The sequence below is a fragment of the Hyperolius riggenbachi genome, chromosome 1, assembly GCF_040937935.1.
Source record: "Hyperolius riggenbachi isolate aHypRig1 chromosome 1, aHypRig1.pri, whole genome shotgun sequence".
Classification (NCBI taxonomy): domain Eukaryota; kingdom Metazoa; phylum Chordata; class Amphibia; order Anura; family Hyperoliidae; genus Hyperolius; species Hyperolius riggenbachi.
Genome location: NC_090646.1, coordinates 370,001,659 through 370,024,309, shown reverse-complemented (window position 1 = coordinate 370,024,309; position 22,651 = coordinate 370,001,659). Strand labels below are relative to the sequence as shown.

Here is a 22,651-nt window from a genome sequence, read left to right as displayed (position 1 = left end):
GATTCGTCACATGAACCTCTGTTCTTAAGAGTGGTACAGACTAACCAGCAAGCTCATGGTGAACCAGAACTCATTGGAGTGTGTGAGAGGCTACAATGGTCCTAAAAGCCCCCTTACTAAAATGCTATGGAAAACAAAAGTTTGCTTTCTTAAAACAGAAAGAATTTGCGACAATTCAGGTTGGAGTGAGTTTTAGATGTCTCCCAGTGCATCACTGCTGAATATATGCAAATTAACCATTGTTGCCCTTAGAAGCTAAACACACCTCCAGATCCGCTGGAATGCAATGATGTGTCAGCCTGTCAATTGTACAGAGCCGCAATAATCCAACATGCATACAGACTGTTTTGGATTGTTTGATCGTCATCAGTGCATGGCATGGATTAGTTTGGCTCTATGGAGTAGGGCTTGTAACACCGAGAGGTACAGACTAACCAGCAAGCTCATGGTGAACCAGAACTCATTGAAGTGTGTGAGGGGCTACAATGGTCCTAAAAGTTACTAAAATGCTATGGAAAACAAAAGTTTGCTTTCTTAAAACAGAAAGAATTTGCGATAATTATATATGGTTAATTTGCATATATTCAGCAGTGATGCACTGGGAGAGATCTCAAACTCACTCCAACCTGAATTATCGCAAATTCTTTCTGTTTTAATCTCCCTGGCGGTTAATTTATTTTTAAAAATGGGCAAAAATGCTTTTTTTTTTATTTTTATTTTTTTGTTTCATGTAAAGCTACCAGAGTGGTAGCTACATGAAACACCACTAGAGGGCGCATGTGGCCCTCTAGTGCGATCGTCGCCGGCATCAATAGCAAACAGGGGAGCGCGTATATAATGCGTTCCCCTGTTTGGCTTCTCCTGTCGCCATGGCGACGATCGGCATGACGTCATGGACGTCAGCCGACGTCCTGATGTCATGCGCACTCGATCCAGCCCATAGCGCTGCCCGGAACTCAATGGTCCGGGCAGCGCAGGGCTCTGGCGGGGGGGGGGGCCTCTTCCGCCGCTGTGTGCGGGCGATCGCCGCAGAGCGGCGGCGATCGAGCTGTGCGCGCGGCTAGCAAAGTGCTGGCTGCGCGCACAGCACTTTGAATGGGGCGAATCGCCCCACCAGAAGCAGAGAAATCCTCCTGCGCGGCATAGTCCGAGCTCAGCTCGGGCTTACCGCCAGGGAGGTTAAGAAAGCAAACTTTTGTTTTTCTTAAGAGTGGTAGTCTTTAAGGGGTTGAATAATTGTGACAATGAAGAAATCACACACAAAAAAAAAAAACATTTAATACTGTATTACATAAACAATTGATGTCATTTTAGTTGCATTTGGTTCTTTAAAAAGTCCCTCTAAGATTTCATTCTGAACACAATTACAAATGTACACTAAATTCCCTAAAACCCTTTACAGCATTGGGGGTTGAATAATTTTGAACACAACTGTATGTCACACTGTACGCAATAGAGTTGGTTTAAGTTTACCATACAGCAGTACAGTTACAACAATCATGTTTTTATTAACAAACATGCCATTTTTGAATTATTATTTAAAAATTGTTGAATCATAATAAAATGTATTTTACAACTAAAAGTGCACAGAAGCACTACGTTCTGTCGCTATGGAGGAGGGTCAACATATCAGGAAGGCTGTACACATGCTAGATGCTCAGCAGAAAGGACCACGATTGTCCGCTTCAATCGATAACCATCTAGCATTAGTATGAGGCTTATGCCTACTAACTAAATAAAACAAATATTATAAACAAAGGGGTGTATTCACTAAGCTGTGCTAAGCAACAAAATGTGCGTAATGTTTTACCACACAATTAGTAAGCGTAATGCAGTATACTTTACTCATCAGGGGGTAAGACTTTATGCATGTTACTCTGCTTACCGCAGTTTAGTGAATATACCCGAAAAACAAAAACTTTCCTTTTAAGTTCAGGACATGTAAATACAATCTTAAATATATTAATGTATTAATTACTACACTAATTCTTGTCAGCTGCTTATAGTTTTCATTTTGTCACTGTCATCAGTATGAGTTCAAATGACCCCACCAAGATATGGCATATCCTGTTGTATAATTGGAAGAAATTAGACTTTGATTAAAATCAGTCCAGGGTGAGAAGGCCTGTACTGTTCACAATCCAAGTCAGTGATCATCATATGGTTTTTATCATATGACATCCAAGATATTAGAACCCAGCGCAGTTACATGAGCAACTCCCAGCTCACTGATAACATACTGAGATATGGAGGAAGCAGATCAGGGGGACTTAAGTAAACAATGAAGCTTCAGAATTGAGAACTTATCTCTGGTAAACCAAGCTTCTGTTTATTATTGTTTTTGCTAAGGCTTTTATAACTCCTGCCACTACAGCCTTGAGGCAGTTCTGCAACAGATTACTATTGTTAAACTTGCAAGATCTTTTTTAATTTGATGCCAGCAAAAATGTTTTTTTTTTAAGAAAAAGTTGTAATAGGAGTAACAAAAACAGGGAAAGTCCTGTAATATAAAAAAAAGAAAGAAAAAACTTGTGGAATATCTCTCAACTAATCAGGTTCATTGGCTACAGAGCATCCAAGAGAGGCTTAGCCCCTCAGAAGTAAATATAGGAAGAGGTACACCACTGTAAAACACTGTAGACAAACATTGTAAAAATAACTCTTCCCCATAAAATTGCTAAGGGTTTCATAACCTAAAGTACATAATATCATTACAAGATTCCAAGAATCAGGAAAAATCTCTGACCACAAGAAGCAAAGCTGAATGCCAGCATTGTTATTATTTAGTGTTTATATAGCAACGACATCTTCTGCAGCGCTGTACACAGCATATTGTCTTGTCACTTAGCTGTCCCTTAGAGGGGCTCACAATCCTTCTCATAGTCATATGTCAACGCATGTATCGTGTAGTACAGGGCTTTTCAACCCTGTCCTCAAGTACCACCAACAGTGCATGTTTTGCAGAAAACCACAAACATGCACAGGTGAGGTAATTAGTGTCTCAGCAGAGCTGATTAACTATGTCTCTGAATTTCTACAAAACATGCACTATTGGTGGTACTTGAGGACAGGGTTGAAAAGCCCTGGTGTAGTGTATGCATCATAGTCTAGGGCCAATTTAGGGGGAAGCCAGTTAACTTATCTGTATATGATAGGAAACCGGAGTGCGCAGAGGAAACCCACACAGACATAGGGAGAACATATAAACTCTGTGCAGATAGTGCCCTGGCTGTGATTCAAACTAGAGACCCAGCGCTGGAAGGCGAGAGTGTCCACTGCATGGGCTCAGGAACATAGTAGAGAATTAATGTCTGTGAAAACTCTTCATCAGTGCATCCTGTAGGGGCAGGGCCATCTCTAGCCTTTTTGTCACCCCAGGTAAGAAGCCCTGTGTCACCCCTTTCTCCCCCCCCCCCAAAAAAAAAAAGAAAAAAATATAACAAAAACAAAAGCACACACTAAAGAATATAAATCATGTGCTGTATAAGGTGGATGCACAATATGAGGAGTCCCTGAAATACAAACAAACCGCAAATCCTGTCGCAATACTGTCCCATTTCATTGCACACCCACCTCCTGCACTCCCCCAGGCCAGTGTGTACATACAGAGTATAGTGCAGCATAAGCTGTGCTCTCACCTCTCTACCGGAGTCCAGTGCAGTGCTTCCGCCTGTGCCATTAACGCTCTGGCTAGTGCCCAGCATCTCCTAGCGCATGTAGCGTGATTACATGCGATATGAGGAGTGTGAGATGCCAGCACTTGAGGAAGCAGGAGACAGACAGGATGGTCACACAGGCACAGTGCTAGACTCCGGCGGGGAGATGAGAGCACAGCTTCTGCTGTGCTATAAACTGCATTTACACACTGGGCTGGGGGAGCACAGAAGGGGGACAGAAGGAGGCACAAAGGTGGACAGAAGGAGGCACAAAAGGTTACAAATGGTGGCACAGAGGGGCAGAAGGAGGCACAAAGGTAGGCTCAGGTGGCACAAAGTGAAAGGAGCCACAAAGGGGGACAGAGGGAGGCACAGGGGGCAGATGTGACACAGAGAGACAGAAGGAGGCATAATGGGGGACAGAAGCAGGCACAATGGGGGACAGAGGGAAGAGCAGGCGACCAGTAGGCAGAACAAAGAGGGACAGAAGGAGAAACAAAGAGGGGTAGAGGAAGGCAGATGTGGCATGAGGGATAAAAGGTGGCTAAATGGGGACAAAAGTAAGCAGAAAAGGATGCACAGTTGGCACAAAGTGAAAGAGGCACAAAGGAGGACAAAAAGATGCACAAAAGGATCCAGGGGGAGGCACGGGGTGGGGGTGGGGGGGGAGAAGGAGGCACAATTGGGGGCAGAAGGAGGCGCAGGGGGACAGAAGGAGACACAGTGGTGGGGCTTCTTGTGGGGGCGTGGTGCCCCCCAGGACCAATGGTGCTCCAGGCAATGCCTTTGGTTAAAGACAGGAATTCCTTTGGTTGGAATGCCTTTGGTTAAAAACAGCCCTGCATCAAGGTTGGGTCCTGGATGGGAGGTATATACCCCATTATATGGGCTGTGGACACTCTGAGAAGAGTTTGGGGATTATTTGGCAGAAATCCAGGTCGCTGTCTTTATTAGATTTTTCAGGGCCTGACTAAGGAATGGGAGAGAAGGAACAGGGTTCGCCTTCACATTTCTGATTACAACAAAGAAAGTGTTTTCACATCTATCCCCCCTTTGGAGGTGGGTGGTGGATGGCTTGTTTTAGGAGGTGAGAGCCCTGGAGCAAGCTGTCTGCGCCTGTCCTCCCTCCCCTGGAGTGCTATGTGTAAACCAGCCTGAGCTCCAAAGCTTGGGGTGGCCCTTGCCTCACTCCTTTCTCATGTGTTAGCCCCCAAGTCGTGCTCATGTAGCAGAACGCAATGGACGTTAAGGTAAGTGCCTGTTTTTAAATTTTGGGAGGTAGGTGTGGGCGGTTCTTCCCGGCGCTGGCCACGCTTGGGGGGGTCACCTGCACCTCCCAGCCTCCCCCTCCGGGGTGCCGCTGTTGTTTCCAAGGAGTGAGAGGGCTTGTATGAGGGCATTGGGGAGCCTCTACGTGGCGCTCCTGGATAGTGCTAATGTAGCATGAACTAATCCTCGCAGGGCAACCGCTTTGTGGTATTAGTTTTAGACCCTGCATATTTTGGCATGAGAAAGCAAATGCATATTTGCATGAGCAATGTCTTGTGAGAAGCCAATTAGGCCAAGTTTGCAAAGCCAAATTTGTCAGGTTTTAACTTGGTTTGATGCACACACATTAATTTCTCTGGGTAGGGCCTTCACCAGGGGCGTAGCAATAGGGGTTGCAGAGGTTGCGACCGGATCGGGGGCCCTTGGGCCAGAGGGGCCCAGAATGGCCCTCCCTCAACTACAGTATTAGCTTTCTATTGGTCCTGTGCTCATAATAATCACTTCTATAGATACTTTAAATAGTGGTAAACATTAACAAACTGTTCCCCATCCCCTTCTTGCACTTTTGACACTGTAGTTGCCATTGGCAGGTTTTGGTGCGCCGTATCGATTGTTATGTATAGAGTGCTTGGGGGGGGCCCATTGTAAAACTTGCATCACCACTGGCCTTCACATTTCACCTTGCTGCAGCAGAGTGTACATCTGCGTAAAGAGGAGGCACAAGTGCATTGTGGATGAGGATTGGTGAACCTTTAATCTCTTTTACAAATACCTTTATTGACGAAAGCAATAATCATTACAACTGTGCCAATGGATATTTACATTGAAATTTTCAGAAAAAAAAGCAGAAGATTTGTAGTCAACAATAGTAAATATATAGTTTGATATTTATCTCAGTTGCGGTGTCTATTATAATAGTATGTTTTATAAAACAACAAGTGATAACTGAACACATAAACAATGTCTAGTGTATGCATTCTAAGGGATATTCCGAATCCAGCAACCATCTCACAGCACAGAAGTTACTTTCCATAAAGTCTAAGGAGGTTCATTAGGGTACATCTTAGTAATACTCCACTCATCCCAATCTCCAGGGGAGGACTGGCCAGGGGGGAAGGGGGGAGATTTCCCCCCAGGCTGCCTCTCATTTAATGATTTAGGGCTGGTGCAGGGCCTGCTGCATTCAGGTTTTTGTATAAGGCAATGTGAAGCACGAGGCTGGCTGAGGGAAATAAAAGTGCAATTACAGAGCAATTAGAGGGTGGGTAAGCTGGTAAATGTACACCGCAAGATGCAGAGCAGAGGCTTGCCTGCAGGATCAATAGAAAAAAAATTGCCTGCTCTCTCACCATCATAAATCCCAACTGTCCCTTTTTTGAAGGGACAGTCCCTCTTTGGACATAAGTGTGTGGGGTGAGCCTTGGGGAATTAAGGTGGCCATCCACCTGTTGACTCAGTGATCAAGTAACTGTTTTAATAATTGATATGGAATTGGATGAAAGTCGGTGCTGCCACAAGCATGCTTAATCGACGATTTGACAGATTTGAGGAGGAAATAGTTTGAATCTGAGTTTCTGGGAAATCTCAAATTTGTTCCCCCTAAATGTATTATGTGTCCCCCAATGCCTGTGCATTTATACTTTACCTGTCATGCTGTCCTGCAAGTGTCCTTGCTGTATTTCTGCATGGGCGCCCAATGTGACTAGCGGCATATAGCATGTGGGGAGCGTGTGTGACACCATTTGGACTGAGGCTGTCATGGGCAAGGGCCTGTAGTTTATGTTTTCCCCCCAGGCCAAAAGGTCCCAGTCCTCCCCTGCCAATCTCCATGGTATTTAGGTGAACCTTTAATCTCTTGGAGATTGTGTTTGAGTAATCTAGATTTTGCCAATACTAACAACTCACAAAAGCTGATGTAAGTGTTTTGTTTTCTTTTCAATTTATGCTAAAGTGGAGCTGTTTTGATTTTACTTTGCAAATAAACTGACTTTTATTAAGAAGTTATAATGTACTGCATGTTGGCTGTGATCCCCTCTCAACTTTACAATCCACAAACACCATTGCTAACCTTCATTATTTAGAAATACTACATGTGTGGTGTTCCGGATAATTTGAGTTTCCAGAGACAGAGGATAGCATGCACTTAAAGGGGCACTACAGCAAAAAAACTGTAAAATGTAAAACATGTGCAAACATATACAAATAAGAAGTACGTTTTTCCAGAGTAAAATGAGCCATAAATTACTTTTCTCCCATGTTGCTGTCATTTACAGTAGGTTGTTGAAATCTGACAGAAGTGAGAGGTTTTGGACTAGTCCACCTCTTTATAGGTAGAGTGACCACATTTTTGTTGGTTCAACCTGGGACGGGTGGGGGGAGGGGGGGGGGGAAGGGGAGGGGGGGGAGGAAGGGGAGCGGGGTGCGAAAAAAATGGGGGGGGGGTGCGTAACGCGCTGTGCCGAAAAACGGGGGCCTGCCATTGTATGGGCGGAGCTAACATAATGATGTAACAGCGCATAGGCATAACAGGCATAAGAAAGCAGTGTTTACGCCATGATGTGGTCAAACGAGGTTTCGCATCATGGGTATGCAGAAACTGTGTGATGCTATTTAATAGTATACCGTAACCCCAAATCAGCAAACATAGCCAACTATAACCATTAAATAATAAATGCAGCAACAGTTACCCCAGACACCAGAAAATAAACGCATTGTGGGCAACATGTCAGCACAAAATAAACGCAATGGGGCAACATGTCAACACAAAATAAACGCAACATGTCAGCACAAAATAAACGCATTGCGGGCAACATGTCAGCACAAAATAAATGCATTGCGGGCAACATGTCAACACAAAATAAACGCAACATGCCAGCACAAAATAAACGCATTGCGGGCAACAGGTCAGCACAAAATAAACGCATTGCGGGCAACATTTCAGCACAAAATAAACACATTGCGGGCAACATGTCAGCACAAAATAAACGCATTGCGGGCAACATTTCAGCACAAAATAAACGCTTTGCGGGCAACATGTCAGCACAAAATAAACGCAATGCGGGCAACATGTCAGCACAAAATAAACGCATTGTGGGCAACACCTGGGGGAAAAAATTCCTCTGGTGCGCAGCTCCCCAGACGATCCTCCCGCAGCCAAATCTCCCGCGCTGACAGGCAGAGTGCAGGGCTACGGCAAGATGGCGCCCGAAGCCCTGTACTGGAGACACAAATAGTCTCCAGTACAGGGCTTCGGCAGACATCTTCCCGTAGCGCTGCTCTGCCGGAAGAGGAAGTCTAAGGAGGCTGGAGCGGGGCTGCGGGCTATGAAGTGACTCGGCGTCTAAAGACGCTGCAGTTAGTTCATTCAGTACGCTGACCAGAGTCCCGAGGCCGGGACGTCCTGCAGCTGAAAGCGGGACGTTTCACGGGACCTCATGTAGCCTGGGACAGCGGAGTGGGATGCGTCCCAGGTAAAGCGGGACGTATGGTCAGCGTATTATAGGAATTCTCAGGGATATATTTATTTTCAAAAGTTCTTAGTGAATGGCAGTTGTTCTGTCCAACTGCCAAAAAAACTGTGTAGCAAGCAGGGAAGCTGGCCAACATCATTGTTTAAATCCTTTTTAGGGAATATCTTTATAAAGAATAAAAGCCTTGCTGAGAATCCCCTATGAAGAGATGGACTAGTCCAAAACCTGTCACTTCTGTCAGATTTCTACTGCCTACTGTGAGTGACAGCAACATAGGAGAAAAGTAATTTATGGCTCATTTTACTCTGGAAAAACGTACTTCTTATTTGTATATGTTTGCGCATATTTTAAATTTTACAATTTTTCGCTGTAGTGCCCCTTTAATGTTACTAAACATGGATAATTCATATGAGTGAGCAACAAATTAATCTGTGAACAAATGGAGTTCGTGTTTTGATCTGGTAGAAGAGAATTTCAAACAAAAGATTACATACAGTTTAGCATACTTTAAAGCGGATCCGAGATGAAAAACTAACTATAACAAGTAACTTGTCTATATATCTTATCTAAAGTTTAGATAGTTTACACAGCATATCAAGCTGCAAAAGTTTCAAAAGTGTATGATTATTTATTCCTGTGATACAATGAGGGCAGCCATGTTCTGTTTGTCACATTGTCACAGGCTAAGGGCTGGAGATGCTATCAGCTTGCCTGTGTGTAAATTCAGTACCGTCTCCTCCTACCCTCTGCCTCTGAAATCAATGGCTAGTAACATCTCCCCCTCCTCCTTCCCAGACTGAGCTCCTGTAAGCCCTTGCTACTGTCTGAAAATGCCAAGGCACTGTGAAAAGCTATGGGTGAGGCTTGTTTAGTTTATGGGTAATTAGAGTATTAAAACGAAAACAAAAAAGTATTTGGCTTGAGTAATGCCCTAAAAAATATATGAAAGGAACACAATTATGCAATGAGTAAAAGTTTATCTCGGATCCACTTTAACCACTTGAGGACCGCAGTGTTAAACCCCCCAAAAGACCAGCCTGTTTTTCCCTAATTGGCCACTGCAGCTTTAAGGCCAAGCTGCAGGACCGCACAACACAGCACACAAGTGATCCCCCCTCCTTTTCCCCCCACCAACAGAGCTCGCTGTTGGTGGGGTCTGATTGCTCCACATTTGTTTTTGTTTTTTTATATATAAATATTTATTTATTTATTTTTATAAAAATAGCCTTTTTTAAATTATTTTCCCCTGCTCCCTCCCTCCCTCCCACCGCCAGCCAATCAGGGTGATCAGCTGTCATAGGCTTCAGCCTATGACAGCCGATCACTGTCCAGCCTTTGGAGGGGACAGCCGTGTAAATAGATGGCGATTACGCCGTCTAACAGCTCGGAGACTGAAGGCGGGGCGGAGCTCCACCCCCCGAGAAGGAGATGCGCGCGCAGCCTGCGCCCGATCTCCTTCAATAGCCGGCTCCAGGACCTGGCGTCAATTGGCGTTAGGCGGTCCTGGGGCTGCCGCCGCGTCCACGCCCATTTAGCGGTTTTGCATTGAGTTTATGTGTATTGAACTGATCCTTCTGAGAATTCCTCTTAGCTCTTTCACAACATATTGTTAATTGTGTAAGAAAATGTTATTATCATTATGCTAATCACTTTTACTTCAATGATTTATTAAGGCTTGGACAGATTTCTTAGTACAGAAACGTACCTTGCTTATAGTTCGTAGTATTATGCAGTAGTCTTTCCCTTGTTCTAAAGGTGCGTTATAGAAGTCTCCATAGTATTGCCTGTCCCCAACCAACAGCTCCAGATGTTCAGAGGTGTCCCCAGGGAAGAACTCAGCAGTGACATAGCCTTGTATGTTGGATATGTTACTAAAGAATGTGACAGCTTCCAAAGACTCACAGGTGAAAGAGCACCAAGATGTCAGCCGAATTACGAACACCTGGTATGAACTGAAAATGGAGAGCATTAATTGTGAGCTCAGCTGCTATTTACCTCACTGTCAGGAAGTCTTTACATGGACCCTGAGCAATGGCTAAAAAAGTACATCTGGACTTACCTGGTGCTTCCTCCAGCCCCCCGTAGCCCGCGAGATCCCCCGGCATCCTCCCAGGCCCTTCCTTCATCCCACTGGCGGCTCCAGCAATGTGGCGACTTCAGATGAAGTCGCATGTGCACGCATCCAGCGAGTCATCACGCTTGTCACAGTAAGCCTCCTGTGCATGTGCAATTCTCTAAATTCTCGGAACCGCACAGGAGGCTTATGGCGAACATGTGATGACGCGCTGTGAGCGTGCACGTGCAAATTCAGCCAAAGTCGCCACATTACGCCGCCAGTGGGAGGAAGGAAGGAACCAGGAGGATGCTAGTGGACCTCGCAGGCTACGGGGGGGCCTGGAGAAAGCCCCAGGCAAGTCCATATTTCTTTTTTTAACCTCTCTTTAGGGTACCTTTAAACTAAACCTGAAGTCAGAAAACTCATTTCAGGTTTGATACTTAAAGAGGAATTCCAGTGAAAATAATGTAATAAAAAAGTGCTTCATTATTGCAATAATTATGTATAAATGATTTAGTCAGTGTTTGCCCATTTGTAAAATCTTTTAAATCCCTGATTTACATTCTGACATTTAATACATAGTGACATTTTTACTGTTGGCCGGTGATGTAGCTGCTGCATGCTTTTTGGCAGTTGGAAACAGCTGTAAACAGCTATTTCCCACAATGCAACAAGGTTCACAGACAGGAAACTGCCAGGAGTACCACGGTCCTCAGAGTTTCTTGTGGGAGGGGTTTCACCACAATATCAGCCATACAGCGCCCCCTGATGGTCTGTTTGTGAAAAGGAATAGATTTCTCATGTAAAGGGGGGTATCAGCTACTGATTGGGATAAAGTTAAATTCTTGGTCGGAGTTTCTCTTTAAGTAGAGGGAGGGCTCTGGATAGAACAGAGTCTTCCTGTTCCTCTGTCTGGCTCGATGTTGCAGCACAGTCTCTGGTTGTAGCTTTTGGACATGTTCACTGTTTGGAACTCCGACCTCAGCCAACTTTCAGAGCTACTCACATCCCTGAGAAGTTCCAAGGATGAGTGTATCCACTTCACCTGTGTGATTCTGAACGCGTACATGCGCTGCATGGATGTACTTGTCTTTTGAGCTCGGATTGTTAGTGGTTCCAAAGGCTGCCCAATGAGTTCCAAACAGCTCTTCCGTGGAATAGCTTAACCCTCCTGGCGGTAAGCCCGAGCTGAGCTCGGGCTCTGCCGCGCAGGAGGATTTCTCAGGCCCTTCTGGTCCGATTTGCATAATTTTTTTTTTGGTACTCGCAGCTAGCACTTTGCTAGCTGCGTGTACTGCCCGATCGCCGCCGCTCCGCGCCGATTCGCCGCTACCCGCCGCGCCAATCAGTGGCCAATCAGTGCCAGGCAGAGCTGAGGGGTGGATCGGGACTCCCTTTGATGTCACGACGTCGATGACGTCGGTGACGTCATCCCGCCCGTCGCCATGGCGACGGGGGAAGCCCTAATGAAAATCCCGTTCAGAACGGGAATTCCCGGACGGGCTTGATCGCCGGAGGCGCTAGGCTAGCTACATAATTAAAAAAAAAAAAATAGGGCTGCGCTGCCCCCTGGCGGTTTTAATTGACCGCCAGGAGGGCTAAACCAGATATGGCACTTCAACGATTAGCAGATGGCAGAAAGGGCAGAAAGGGAAGTTTCTATACTATCCAGAGCCTTCCCTCTTCTACTGGTAAGTATCTATCACAGCCCCTCCCCATGATAGTGCCCTCTTCATCATCCATCTCTAAAGTAATAGCGCTTCTTTGATGGCATACTCACCTTATAGTCACCTTTATTTTGCTGCTCCAGTACTATAGTGCTCCATTCAATATAGTGCCTCCTTTACTCTGCTGTAACAATTACCATATTCCAGTATCCTACTAGCAGGGGCGTAGCAATAGGGGGTGCAGAGGTAGCGACCGCATCGGGGCCCTTGGGCCAGAGGGGCCCCGAAGGGTCCACCCTCTATCACAGTATTAGATGTCTATTGGTCCTGTGCTGGTAATCACCACTTCTATAGATGCTTTGAATAGTAGTAATCATTAACAGACTGTTCCCCAACCCCTTCTTGCACCTCTGACACTGGGGTTGTCGTTGGCAGGTTTTGGTGCGCCGTATCAATTGTTATGTATAGAGTGCTTGGGGGGGCCCCATGTAAAACTTGCACCGGGGCCCACAGCTCTTTAGCTACGCCACTGCCTACTAGTTAATGCTATGTCTTCATTACAGAGCACCCTTTATTGTGTTGCTCCAATTATACTTCTCCTTTTATTATAACACCCCCACCCCTTTATTATGGTGTCCCTTTGACTGTCTCCTATCCCCTTATATAACACTCTTTATATTGCTCAGCTATTATATAGCCCTTTAGTGTGTTGTGTTCCACTCAATATAGTGTTTTACTTTTCTGTGTTTCCACAATTATTCTACATCCCCACTGCAGTGCCTGTTTGTTGTTATGCTCCCATTACAATGACACCTTTATTGTACTGTCCTTCTATAACACCCTTGTTATTATACTTTCCCATTGTACTGCCCCTTTGGTTATGTTCTCCCCATAATATATATTCCCCTTTTATTTTGCTTTCCCATTATAGTGCAACTTAAGTGTGTTTATTATTATGCCCAATTTACAGTGTTGTCACAATTATTGTGCTTCTCCATTATAGCGCCCCATTCATTATTACTCTTCTCCATTATAGTAGCCCCATTATTGATTCCTTTTATTAGTGTGCTTCCCTCATTACATACAAACTGCAGTACAGTAAAGCAACCACAAGATGTGATGACATCTTGTCTGTACAGAGGTGCAATGATCTCTATGGTATTGTGATTTTCTGTATTCATTCTGTGTTCCTCTGTTCTGAGTAAGTTGCATTATCTGATGGTTGTGTATGATTTATCTCTGCACATTTTCTTCAGCAAAGAGTTCTAACTTGTTATACAGGGTGCCTATCTTCCTGTACAGACCACTCAGCCCCATCAGTAGTGCCCCCATTATGGAACTCCCCTTATATTGCAGTCATTACATCAATTCTTTCCTTCAGAGAGCGCACTAGAGCATGCTGGGGGTTATGTTTCATATATATTTCTTCCTCATTTCAAGACTTGCCCTTTTCTGACTTGAATTGCTTTGTTAAGAAACACTTTATCATGTGACAGTCACATGACCAAGTGATGCTGCTTACTGGAGAAGTTGGCAGCATAGCAGTGTTTAGAAGAGTCTAACCATGGGTAATCCCAGTACCTAGTTTCTGGCACATTCTTATGCGAGCTCTTCATCACCAGAAGGTTACTGCAGGCCACTGTTTGATTTATGATGAGGAAGTGGCACTACAATGTACGTTTCACTGGATGATACATAATAAGAGTGATGAGTAATATGCCAGAGTTATATAAACATGTATAAATATTCAATTTGAAAGGTGTGCATAGGGTTGTGTAAATATGCATATATTAATACTCTGAACACTGAATCATACAAAGCAGCACTGACAGTTCTGCATAAGAACGTCTGTACATTCATTCGCTCAGTCTGTGTTACATTAGTGCTCGATTGGCAATGAACCATTATGACATGTCAGCCGTTCAAGTTCACTAAAATCTAAACAGTGATCAGATTGCTGAAAATGTGATGTGTCACTGCTATCTGCTAATGTGGCAACTTTTGTGCAAGCAGTTTCTAGAACTCTGAAGTAATTGTTAGACAGTGACACTTTACGGTAGTGTAAATTGCTGGCAAGGCATTTACCTGATGTGTCCAGTCTTGTCCAATCTCTGAAAGCTCACTTTTGGCAACTGATTGTTAGCTGGCGATAGTTTCAGTCTAGGAGGTGAAGGCTCTGGAATAGAATAACATACAAAACATTTATTTAAGTGCAGCTCTACATTTGACAAAAAAAAAAAAACCTAACATACTGTATATTATTGATGCACAAGCCATTTTGGAATTCCTAGTATACAGGCTAGAGAGTTATCTGCCTAGAAAGCTGGTTGGTGCTGTTGTAACCCGTATGAAACCGCTTGCACCAGGCTCCGGCTGAGTGGAATCCACCAGACACTGACTCAGATGAAATTATCAAAGATTTATTCGCAACTGAACAGTGGTCATGGAAGTTGTTATCAGCCAAAACAGAAATTATAGTGAGCTACAATCGGTCTTCTTGTACAACATTCAACCACTTTACAGCATATACAGATCACAGTACCGATGTTGGGTGTGGGCTGGGGAAAAGGGTTGGTCTACTGAGCAATTCAGTCTAATACCTAATCAGTTCTCAGTCCCTTGCAACCAAGTCCAAGCTATATTGCTCAGCAAAACCTTGGGGGAAACTCGTGACAGTTCGCAATATGGTACTGAATAGATGACAGTTCGTTGGTTGGTCCAATCAGGACATTCACCTTGCTCCAAGATCTTTTAGACTCTTTAGGTTGTAGCTGTAGCACTCAATACACTTCCCTCTGGAATGGGCTTCCCAAAACAACAAACAAAATAAAACACAAATTAAATAATCAAAAATGGTTAAAGCAAAATAAAGATAAAAAAAATTAAATATAAAGTGACCGATGCACCCCTCTATACCATCAACACCACCCTTCTACAATAGAACTTTCATTAAGTGCACTTTGACTTTAAGGCTGAATAAGCTCTAAACTTTGTAACGTTGCAACAATTGTATTCCAACTTAGCTGACTCTGTATCTTGATCAGGTATCACCTGGTTACTCCTGCAGTATACTTTAATGTCACAAGATGTAATGTAACTCCTCCTCTTCCACTTAGCTTTGTAATACTGGCAGGTTCTCTTTAGATATCAGACTCTTTGTAATCATGCAGAACACATCAACATTTGAAGTTTAACTCTTGATTTGAAACAGACTTCACAGGGATAATGTCTCAGGACCATAGGCAAGCGGTAGCTGTGTCAGCTCAGCAGGGTATTCTAGGGAGGTTAAGACTGTCTCTCAGTGACAGTAGGGCCTGGACTTTTTGAAGGCAATAGCAGCTTGTCTCACTTTATATTAGCAGCTTTCTTCTGCATAAATAACTGTATGCTCAGCACAAAGTCTCTGTGACTGTACAGCACGCTTACATAGGCATTCTTTAGCAATAGTGCTCAGGGATACAATTTGGGCCTCTCCAGGTTCTAGTTTGCTATCATCTGCAAGTGTACGCTGGACACTGGCTACTAAGGCCTATACTCATCTGACTGCGAATGTCTTTAGGTTAAGGTTAATCCGGGTCTGCTGCCTCCGGCCTCCGGGTAGTGTCCAGCCGACTGCCGCTGTCCTTACTGCTTGACTGTGTCTTTCACTGTCTTTGACTCTGCCCCCTGCGCCTGCGCTGTATCGCTCTGACAGGCCGTGTGGGGTTCTGGAAAGTCCCAGCAAATTCCCCTACTTTGCATACTGTGGTTGCCTAGCAACTAATTATGCGACCTTTCCTTCGCCTACTGGCCCTTCTCATGTGCTGTTTTGGTTCTAGCAGCATGATACTTAGTCTTAAAGGCGCCACACACATAGTAATGCTTAAGGAATCTGTAACCCTCTTTTGGGGGTTACACTGTCTCTACAGAGATTCTAGTATGTGTACAGCCACCATGATACATTGCTGAGAGATCCGGTGTTGGATCATGTCCATCAAGAGCATTATTCTCCTTTCTACCATTCCTGCTAGAAGCAGCTCTGCTTTGAGCCACACTGTCCAAAAGAGGGTTCCAGAATACTAAAGCATTACTATGTGTGTGGCGCCTTTAAGACTAAGTATCAAGCTGCTAGAACCAAAACGGCGCATGAGAAGGAAAATAAGCGAAGGAAAGGTCCCTGGTCAGTTGCTAGACGACCGCAGTATGCAAAGTAGGGGAATTTGCTGGAACTTTAAAGAGCCCCGCACGACCTGTCAGAGAGACATGGCGCAGGGGGCAGAGCCTAGAAGGGTGTAACCGGAGGGAACTGGTGAGAGCCAGAGCAGAGCGGGAGAGAGCGTGGAAGAGAGAGGACTTGAAGCAGGAGCGAGTGGTACAGAGCAGGGTGGTAGGCCAGACCAGCGCAGAGAAAGTCCGTAGCAGTTGCGCCGGAAGCTAGGGGGACCCGGCGGCCATACAGAGAAAGACACAGTCGAGCAGTAAGGACATTGGCAGCGGGCAGGACACTACCGGGAGGCGGCAGACCCGGACCAACCCTGACCTAAAGACATTCGCAGTCAGATGAGTATAGGCCTGAGAGCAAAACCTAAGACACAAAGTGTGTACAGTTAGTAGCCAGTGTCCAGCGTAAGCTTGCTGATGATAGCAACCCAGAACCTGGAGAGTAGTGTTGGGCGAACACCTGGATGTTCGGGTTCGGGCCGAACAGGCCGAACATGGGCCAGATGTTCGGCATGTTCGGCCCGAACCCCGAACTCAATGGAAGTCAATGGGACCCCCGAACATGCCCATTTTGGGGGCCCTATGGGGTCGCAGGCATAAGGGGGGAGCATGCCCCGATCGCGGGGGGGGGGGTCGGAAATTCCCCCCACCCCCTCCGCTAGCGCTCCCCCCTCTGCCCGCTTCCCCATAAAAAAAGTTTAATGCAAGTTAAATAGTACCGGTGGCTGGCAGTGGAGTGAGGAGGAGGAGTCAGAGTAGGAGAGTGACGCGTTGAGGCCGGGCAGCGGGCGGTTCAGCGGTAGTACCCTTGTGGTACTTCCACCCTTTCTCTGACCTCACGTCCTCTACGTGATGACGCATACGAGGGTACGCGTGACGCGTACCCTCGTATGCAGAGGACGTGAGGTCAGAGAAAGGGCGGAAGTACCACAAGGGTACTACCGCTGAACCGCCCGCTGCCCGGCCTAAACGCGTCACTCTCCTACTCGGACTCCTCCTCCTCACTCCACTGCCAGCCACCGGTACTATTTAACTTGCATTTAACTTTTTTTATGGGGAAGCGGGCAGAGGGGGGAGCGCTAGCGGAGGGGGTGGGGGGAATTTCCGACCCCCCCGCGATCGGGGCATGCTCCCCCCTTATGCCTGCGACCCCATAGGGGGGCCGTATTCGGCCGAACAGGGCCCTGTTCGGCCGAACAGGGGCCCTGTTCGGCCGGCCATTGAGCAGTTCGGGCGAACCCGAACAGTTTGGCCGAACACCATTAGGTGTTCGGCCGAACTCGAACATCACCCGCACAGGGTGATGTTCTGCAGAACCCGAACAGTGGCGAACACTGTTCGCCCAACACTACTGGAGAGGCCCAAATTCTGTCCCTGAGTGGTATTGCTAAAGACTGCCTGTGCAAGACAGCTGTACAGTCACAGATATATTGTGCTGAGAATACAGTTGTTTATGCAGAAGAAAGCTGCTGATATAAAGTGAGACAAGTTGCTATTGATTATAAAAAGTCCAGGCCCTACTGTCACTTGAGACATTCATAGCCTCCATAGAGTACCCTGCTGAGCTGACACAGCCCTCGTTTGCATATGGTCCTGTTACATAGAGACATTCTTATCCTTCTACTTATTATTATTTAGCATTTATATAGAGCCGACATCTTCCGCAGTGCTGTACAGAGTATATATTGTCTTGTCACTAACTGTCTCTCAGAGGAGCTCACAATCTAGTTTCTAACATCATATGTCTATGTATGTATCATGTAGTGTATGTATCATAGACTAGGGCAAATTTAGGGGGAAGCTAATTAACCTATCTGTATGTTTTTGGGATGTGGGAGGAAACTGGAGTGTCCAGAAGAAACCCACACATACACCGGTAGAACATACAAACTCCTTGCAGATGTTGACCTGGCTGGGATTCGAACCAGGGACCCAGCATTGCAAGGCGAGAGCACTAACCACTACGCCACCGTGTTGCCCTGCCTTATTACTGTCAAGTCTGTTTCAAGTCAAGAGTTAAACTTCATATGTTCTTTAGTTGATGTGTTCTGCGTAATTACAAAGAGTCTGATCTAAAGAGGACCTGTCAGTATTAAGAAGCTAAGTGCAAGAGGAGAAGTTATATTGCATCTTGTGATATGAGGCCAGAAACCCACTAGCAGCCTTTTCTAAGCGCTAGTGATTTGAAACAGCTCTTGCTAATGCAATGCTATGGGGGATTTTTATAAAATCATATCGCTCAAGTGGGATCACACCCATAGCATTACATTAGCAAGAGCTTTTCAAATCACAAAGCGCCCAGAAAATCGATCCTAGTGGGTTTCTGCCAGTCCCTGGAGAGCAGACATCACAAGGTCTAGATAGTGTAAGCCTCCTGTAACGATCGGTGAAGCACAGAGAGGTCTGATTACCGGTGATCTGCAGCATCACGGGGAATACAGACGTATACCAGATTATAAGTGATCTGCAGTCTCACCGATAATCCAATATACTAGCTAACCTCTGTTCACCTGAGTAGAGTGTAGTGTTTTGGTGTAACAGTAACAAGCCTCAGCGCAGTCGGAAGTACTGCGCTGATTCCTTCCGCAGATCTGGACTCTCCAAGACGGGAGGAGTCAGACTGATAGTAGGAAGGTTAGTCTGAAAGTGACACTCAGGAGGAGATGCCACTGACAGGACGGGGAACCGCCTCCAATAGTGAGGTCGGTTCTCGAGGTCGGACAAGCCAGGTTGATACACACGGACAGATAAGGTACAAGATCAGGAGGCAAAAGCAGAGTCGAAGTACAGGCAAGGTTTGGCAACAGGGTATCAGATATATCAAGGTACAAAATCAGGAGACAGAAGCAGGGTCTAGGACGAGCCGGGGTTCGGCAACAGAGTATCAGAGATATCGAGGTACAAGATCAGAGTTCAGGAGGATAGTCGAGACAGGCAAAGGGTCATAACAGATAATCACAATCAAACTAGTACTTTAGCTATCAACAGAATCTAGCTAAGTGTAGGATTACAGCTCCAGCTGGTCCCGGCACACTTGCGGATCTGACTACGGATCTGAGTGCTCCCACGTATGTGATCGCACGCCAGACAAGGAACAAGTGAACAGCCAGCAGTATATATACTCAAGGACCTTTCCAGGACCTCCCTAATTGCTGGACCAATGAAAGTTGTGGAAAATGTCAGCTGACCAGCCTGGTCAGCTGACTACTTCTGGCTGTTATATAAGCTCTGTCTCTGTGCGCGCGCGCGTGTCACTCTGAATCCTGGTGGACTATCAGTCCCAGCCACACCAGAACTGTCTTGTAATGTATCTTGAGCACCACATGTGGGGGCCGCTTCCAATGTGGATTCCGCCGTTTTCAATGCGGATTCCGCCGTTCCCAATGCGGATTCCGCCGCTCTGCCTAAGCGGCATGCGGCGGTTTTTCCGCGTTGTGATGCCCTGCTGGACGCGGAAACAGCCGCCTCACCTTGAGAGACGGCGGCTTTTCCGCGTTTCCTTACAGTACCCCCCCCCCCCCCGAGGAGTGGAGTCCGGACAGCTCCTACCAGGTTTCTCGGGATGTAAGGCATGAAACTCCCTCCTTAAGTCGTCTGCATGCATGCGTGTCCCCGGTACCCATTGCCTCTCCTCAATGCCGTACCCTTTCCAATGTACGAGGTACTGTACCGAGTTTTGTACCGTGCGTGAATCTAAAATCTTCTCCACCTCATATTCGGGTTGGGCATCTACCAACACAGGAGGAGGAGGAGTAGGACCCACCTGGACTGCTGGTTTAAGAAGGGACACGTGGAAGGACCTTACCCCCCGCATGCTGGTGGGGAGATCAACGGTATAAGTAACATTGTTGATCTTCCTGGCTATCGGGAATGGACCCACAAACCTGGGACCTAGCTTGTCAGAAGGTTGTCTCAGGGTCAAGTGACGTGTGGACACCCAGACCAAGTCTCCAGGTTGGAACCTCCACTCCAATGACCGTCTTTTGTCAGCTTGACCCTTCTGACTCAAAAAAGCCTTTTCCAGGTTACTCTTTACTGTTCCCCAAAGGTCCTTAAGTGACCTTTGCCAGGTCTCCAGGGCTGGGAATGGAGTGGAGGCTACTGGCAATGGGGAAAATTTGGGTGATCTCCCCATCACTACCTGAAAAGGAGAAAATCCGGAGGACGAATTTTTTAAATTATTTTGCGCAAATTCTGCGAAGGGCAAGAATCTAACCCAATCGTCTTGCGCCTCAGCAACGTAACACCTCAAAAACTGTTCTAAGCACTGGTTTATCCTCTCCGTCTGGCCATTTGTCTGTGGATGGTAGCCTGACGAAAATGACAGCTTTATGCCCATGAGCTGGCAAAAAGCCTTCCAAAATCGTGAAACAAATTGGACTCCCCTGTCTGAGACTATGTTTTCAGGAATGCCGTGTAATCGGAAAATATGAGTTATGAATAACTCGGCCAATTCCTGAGCTGAGGGGAGTCCTTTCAATGGCACGAAATGGGCCATTTTGCTAAAACGGTCGACTACCACCCAAATGACCGCCATGCCCTCAGATCTGGGAAGCTCCCCTACAAAATCCATGGACAGGTGAGTCCATGGCTCACTCGGGGTGGGCAAAGGCTGCAGGGTACCGATAGGTGCCAGCCGGGAGGGTTTACTCTTGGCACAAATCGCACATTCCCTCACGTACTCCTTGCAATCCGCTGCCAAGGACGGCCACCAGGCGCATCTGGCTACCAAATCCTGTGTTCTAGATGCCCCAGGATGCCCAGCATTCTTATGCGCATGGAACATCTCTAGAACCTGAAGACGAAATGGCAGAGGAATGAACAGCACCCCTGCGGGCTTCCCTTCCGGGATGTCTTGTTGAAAGGGAATCAAAGTCTCCTTCCAATCCTCCCAAGTCTCTGTTTCGGCCAGTACCAAGCTCTGGGGAATAATGGTCTTTGGAACGGAGAGCTGTGCTGTCTCTGACTCGAAGCATCTGGATAAAGCATCCGCCTTGACATTTTTGCTACCCGGGGTGTACGTAATAATGAAAGAGAACCTAGAGAAAAACAACGACCATCGAGCCTGACGGGGGCTCAACCTCTTAGCCCCCTCGATGTACTCTAAGTTCTTGTGGTCAGTGTAGACCGTGACCGTATGCTCAGCTCCCTCTAACCAATGTCGCCATTCCTCGAAAGCCAGTTTAATGGCTAGGAGCTCTCTGTTGCCAATATCGTAGTTCTTCTCCGCAGGAGAGAACCTACGGGAGAAGTAAGCACACGGGTGCATTCTGCCCTGCAAGCCAGATCGCTGAGACAACACAGCCCCCACCCCGACCTCCTAAGCATCCACCTCAACAATAAACGGAAAAGACGTATCCACATGTCTGAGGATGGGTGCTGAACAAAATAGGCCCTTCAGGGTGGAAAAAGCCTGTAACGCCTCAGGAGACCAGTGCGTGGTATCTGCCCCTTTCTTGGTGAGACTGGTAAGGGGAGAAATGACCGTAGAGTACCCCTTTATGAACCTCCTATAATAGTTGGCGAAGCCAAGAAACCGCTGAAGAGACTTCAACCCAAGGCCACTCCAGAACAGCGGAAACCTTGGCAGGATCCATAGACAGGCCTGTGGTGGAAACTATGTACCCCAAAAAAAGCGACAGAAGTTACCTCAAATATACACTTTTCAAGCTTTGCGTACAAAGAGTTCTGCCTTAGTTTGTTCAAAACGAACCTCACATGGGTCCTATGTTCAGAGAGGTTGTTGGAGAAGATAAGGATATCGTCTAGGTAGACTAGGACAAATTTCCCCAACACCTCCCTGAAAACCTCGTTGATGAGTTCCTGGAAAACGGCCGGGGCATTACATAGCCCGAAGGGCATCACCAGGTACTCATAATGCCCGTCTGGTGTATTAAAGGCCGTTTTCCACTCATCGCCCTTTCTTATGCGTATCAGGTTGTATGCCCCCCGCAAATCCAGCTTAGAAAAGATCTTGGCGTCAGTGATCTGTGTGAACAAATCGTCTATCAGAGGTAGCGGATAGCGATTCTTCACTGTAATCTTGTTAAGACCGCGGTAATCAATGCAGGGCCGCAGGCCTCCGTCTTTCTTTTTTACAAAAAAGAAGCCTGCCCCGGCAGGCGACCGGGACGGGCGAATAAACCCCTTGGCCAAATTCTCCCTGATGTACTCCTGCATAGCCAATTTTTCGGGCCCTGACAAATTGTACAAATGACCCCGGGGGGGGGGGGGGGGTACACAACCGGAACGGAGATCAATGGGACAGTCAAAAGGGCGATGGAGAGGCAATTTATCGGCTGCTTTGGGACAAAATACATCAGAATATTCAGA

At 46.4% G+C, this 22,651-nt stretch overlaps 1 protein-coding gene across 2 annotated transcripts in view; it reads right to left on the bottom strand.

Moving 5' to 3' along the window:
* Positions 1–22,651, bottom strand: part of SUSD1 (sushi domain containing 1) — a 274,290-nt gene that overhangs the window by 100,774 nt on the left and 150,865 nt on the right. For both annotated transcript variants that reach the window (XM_068234304.1, XM_068234305.1), the window contains 2 exons: positions 14,204–14,294; positions 10,101–10,347 (listed from right to left, as the gene is read on the bottom strand). In XM_068234304.1, the coding sequence (XP_068090405.1) occupies positions 10,101–10,347; positions 14,204–14,294 (338 nt within the window). The remainder of the gene's footprint in view (positions 1–10,100; positions 10,348–14,203; positions 14,295–22,651) is intronic.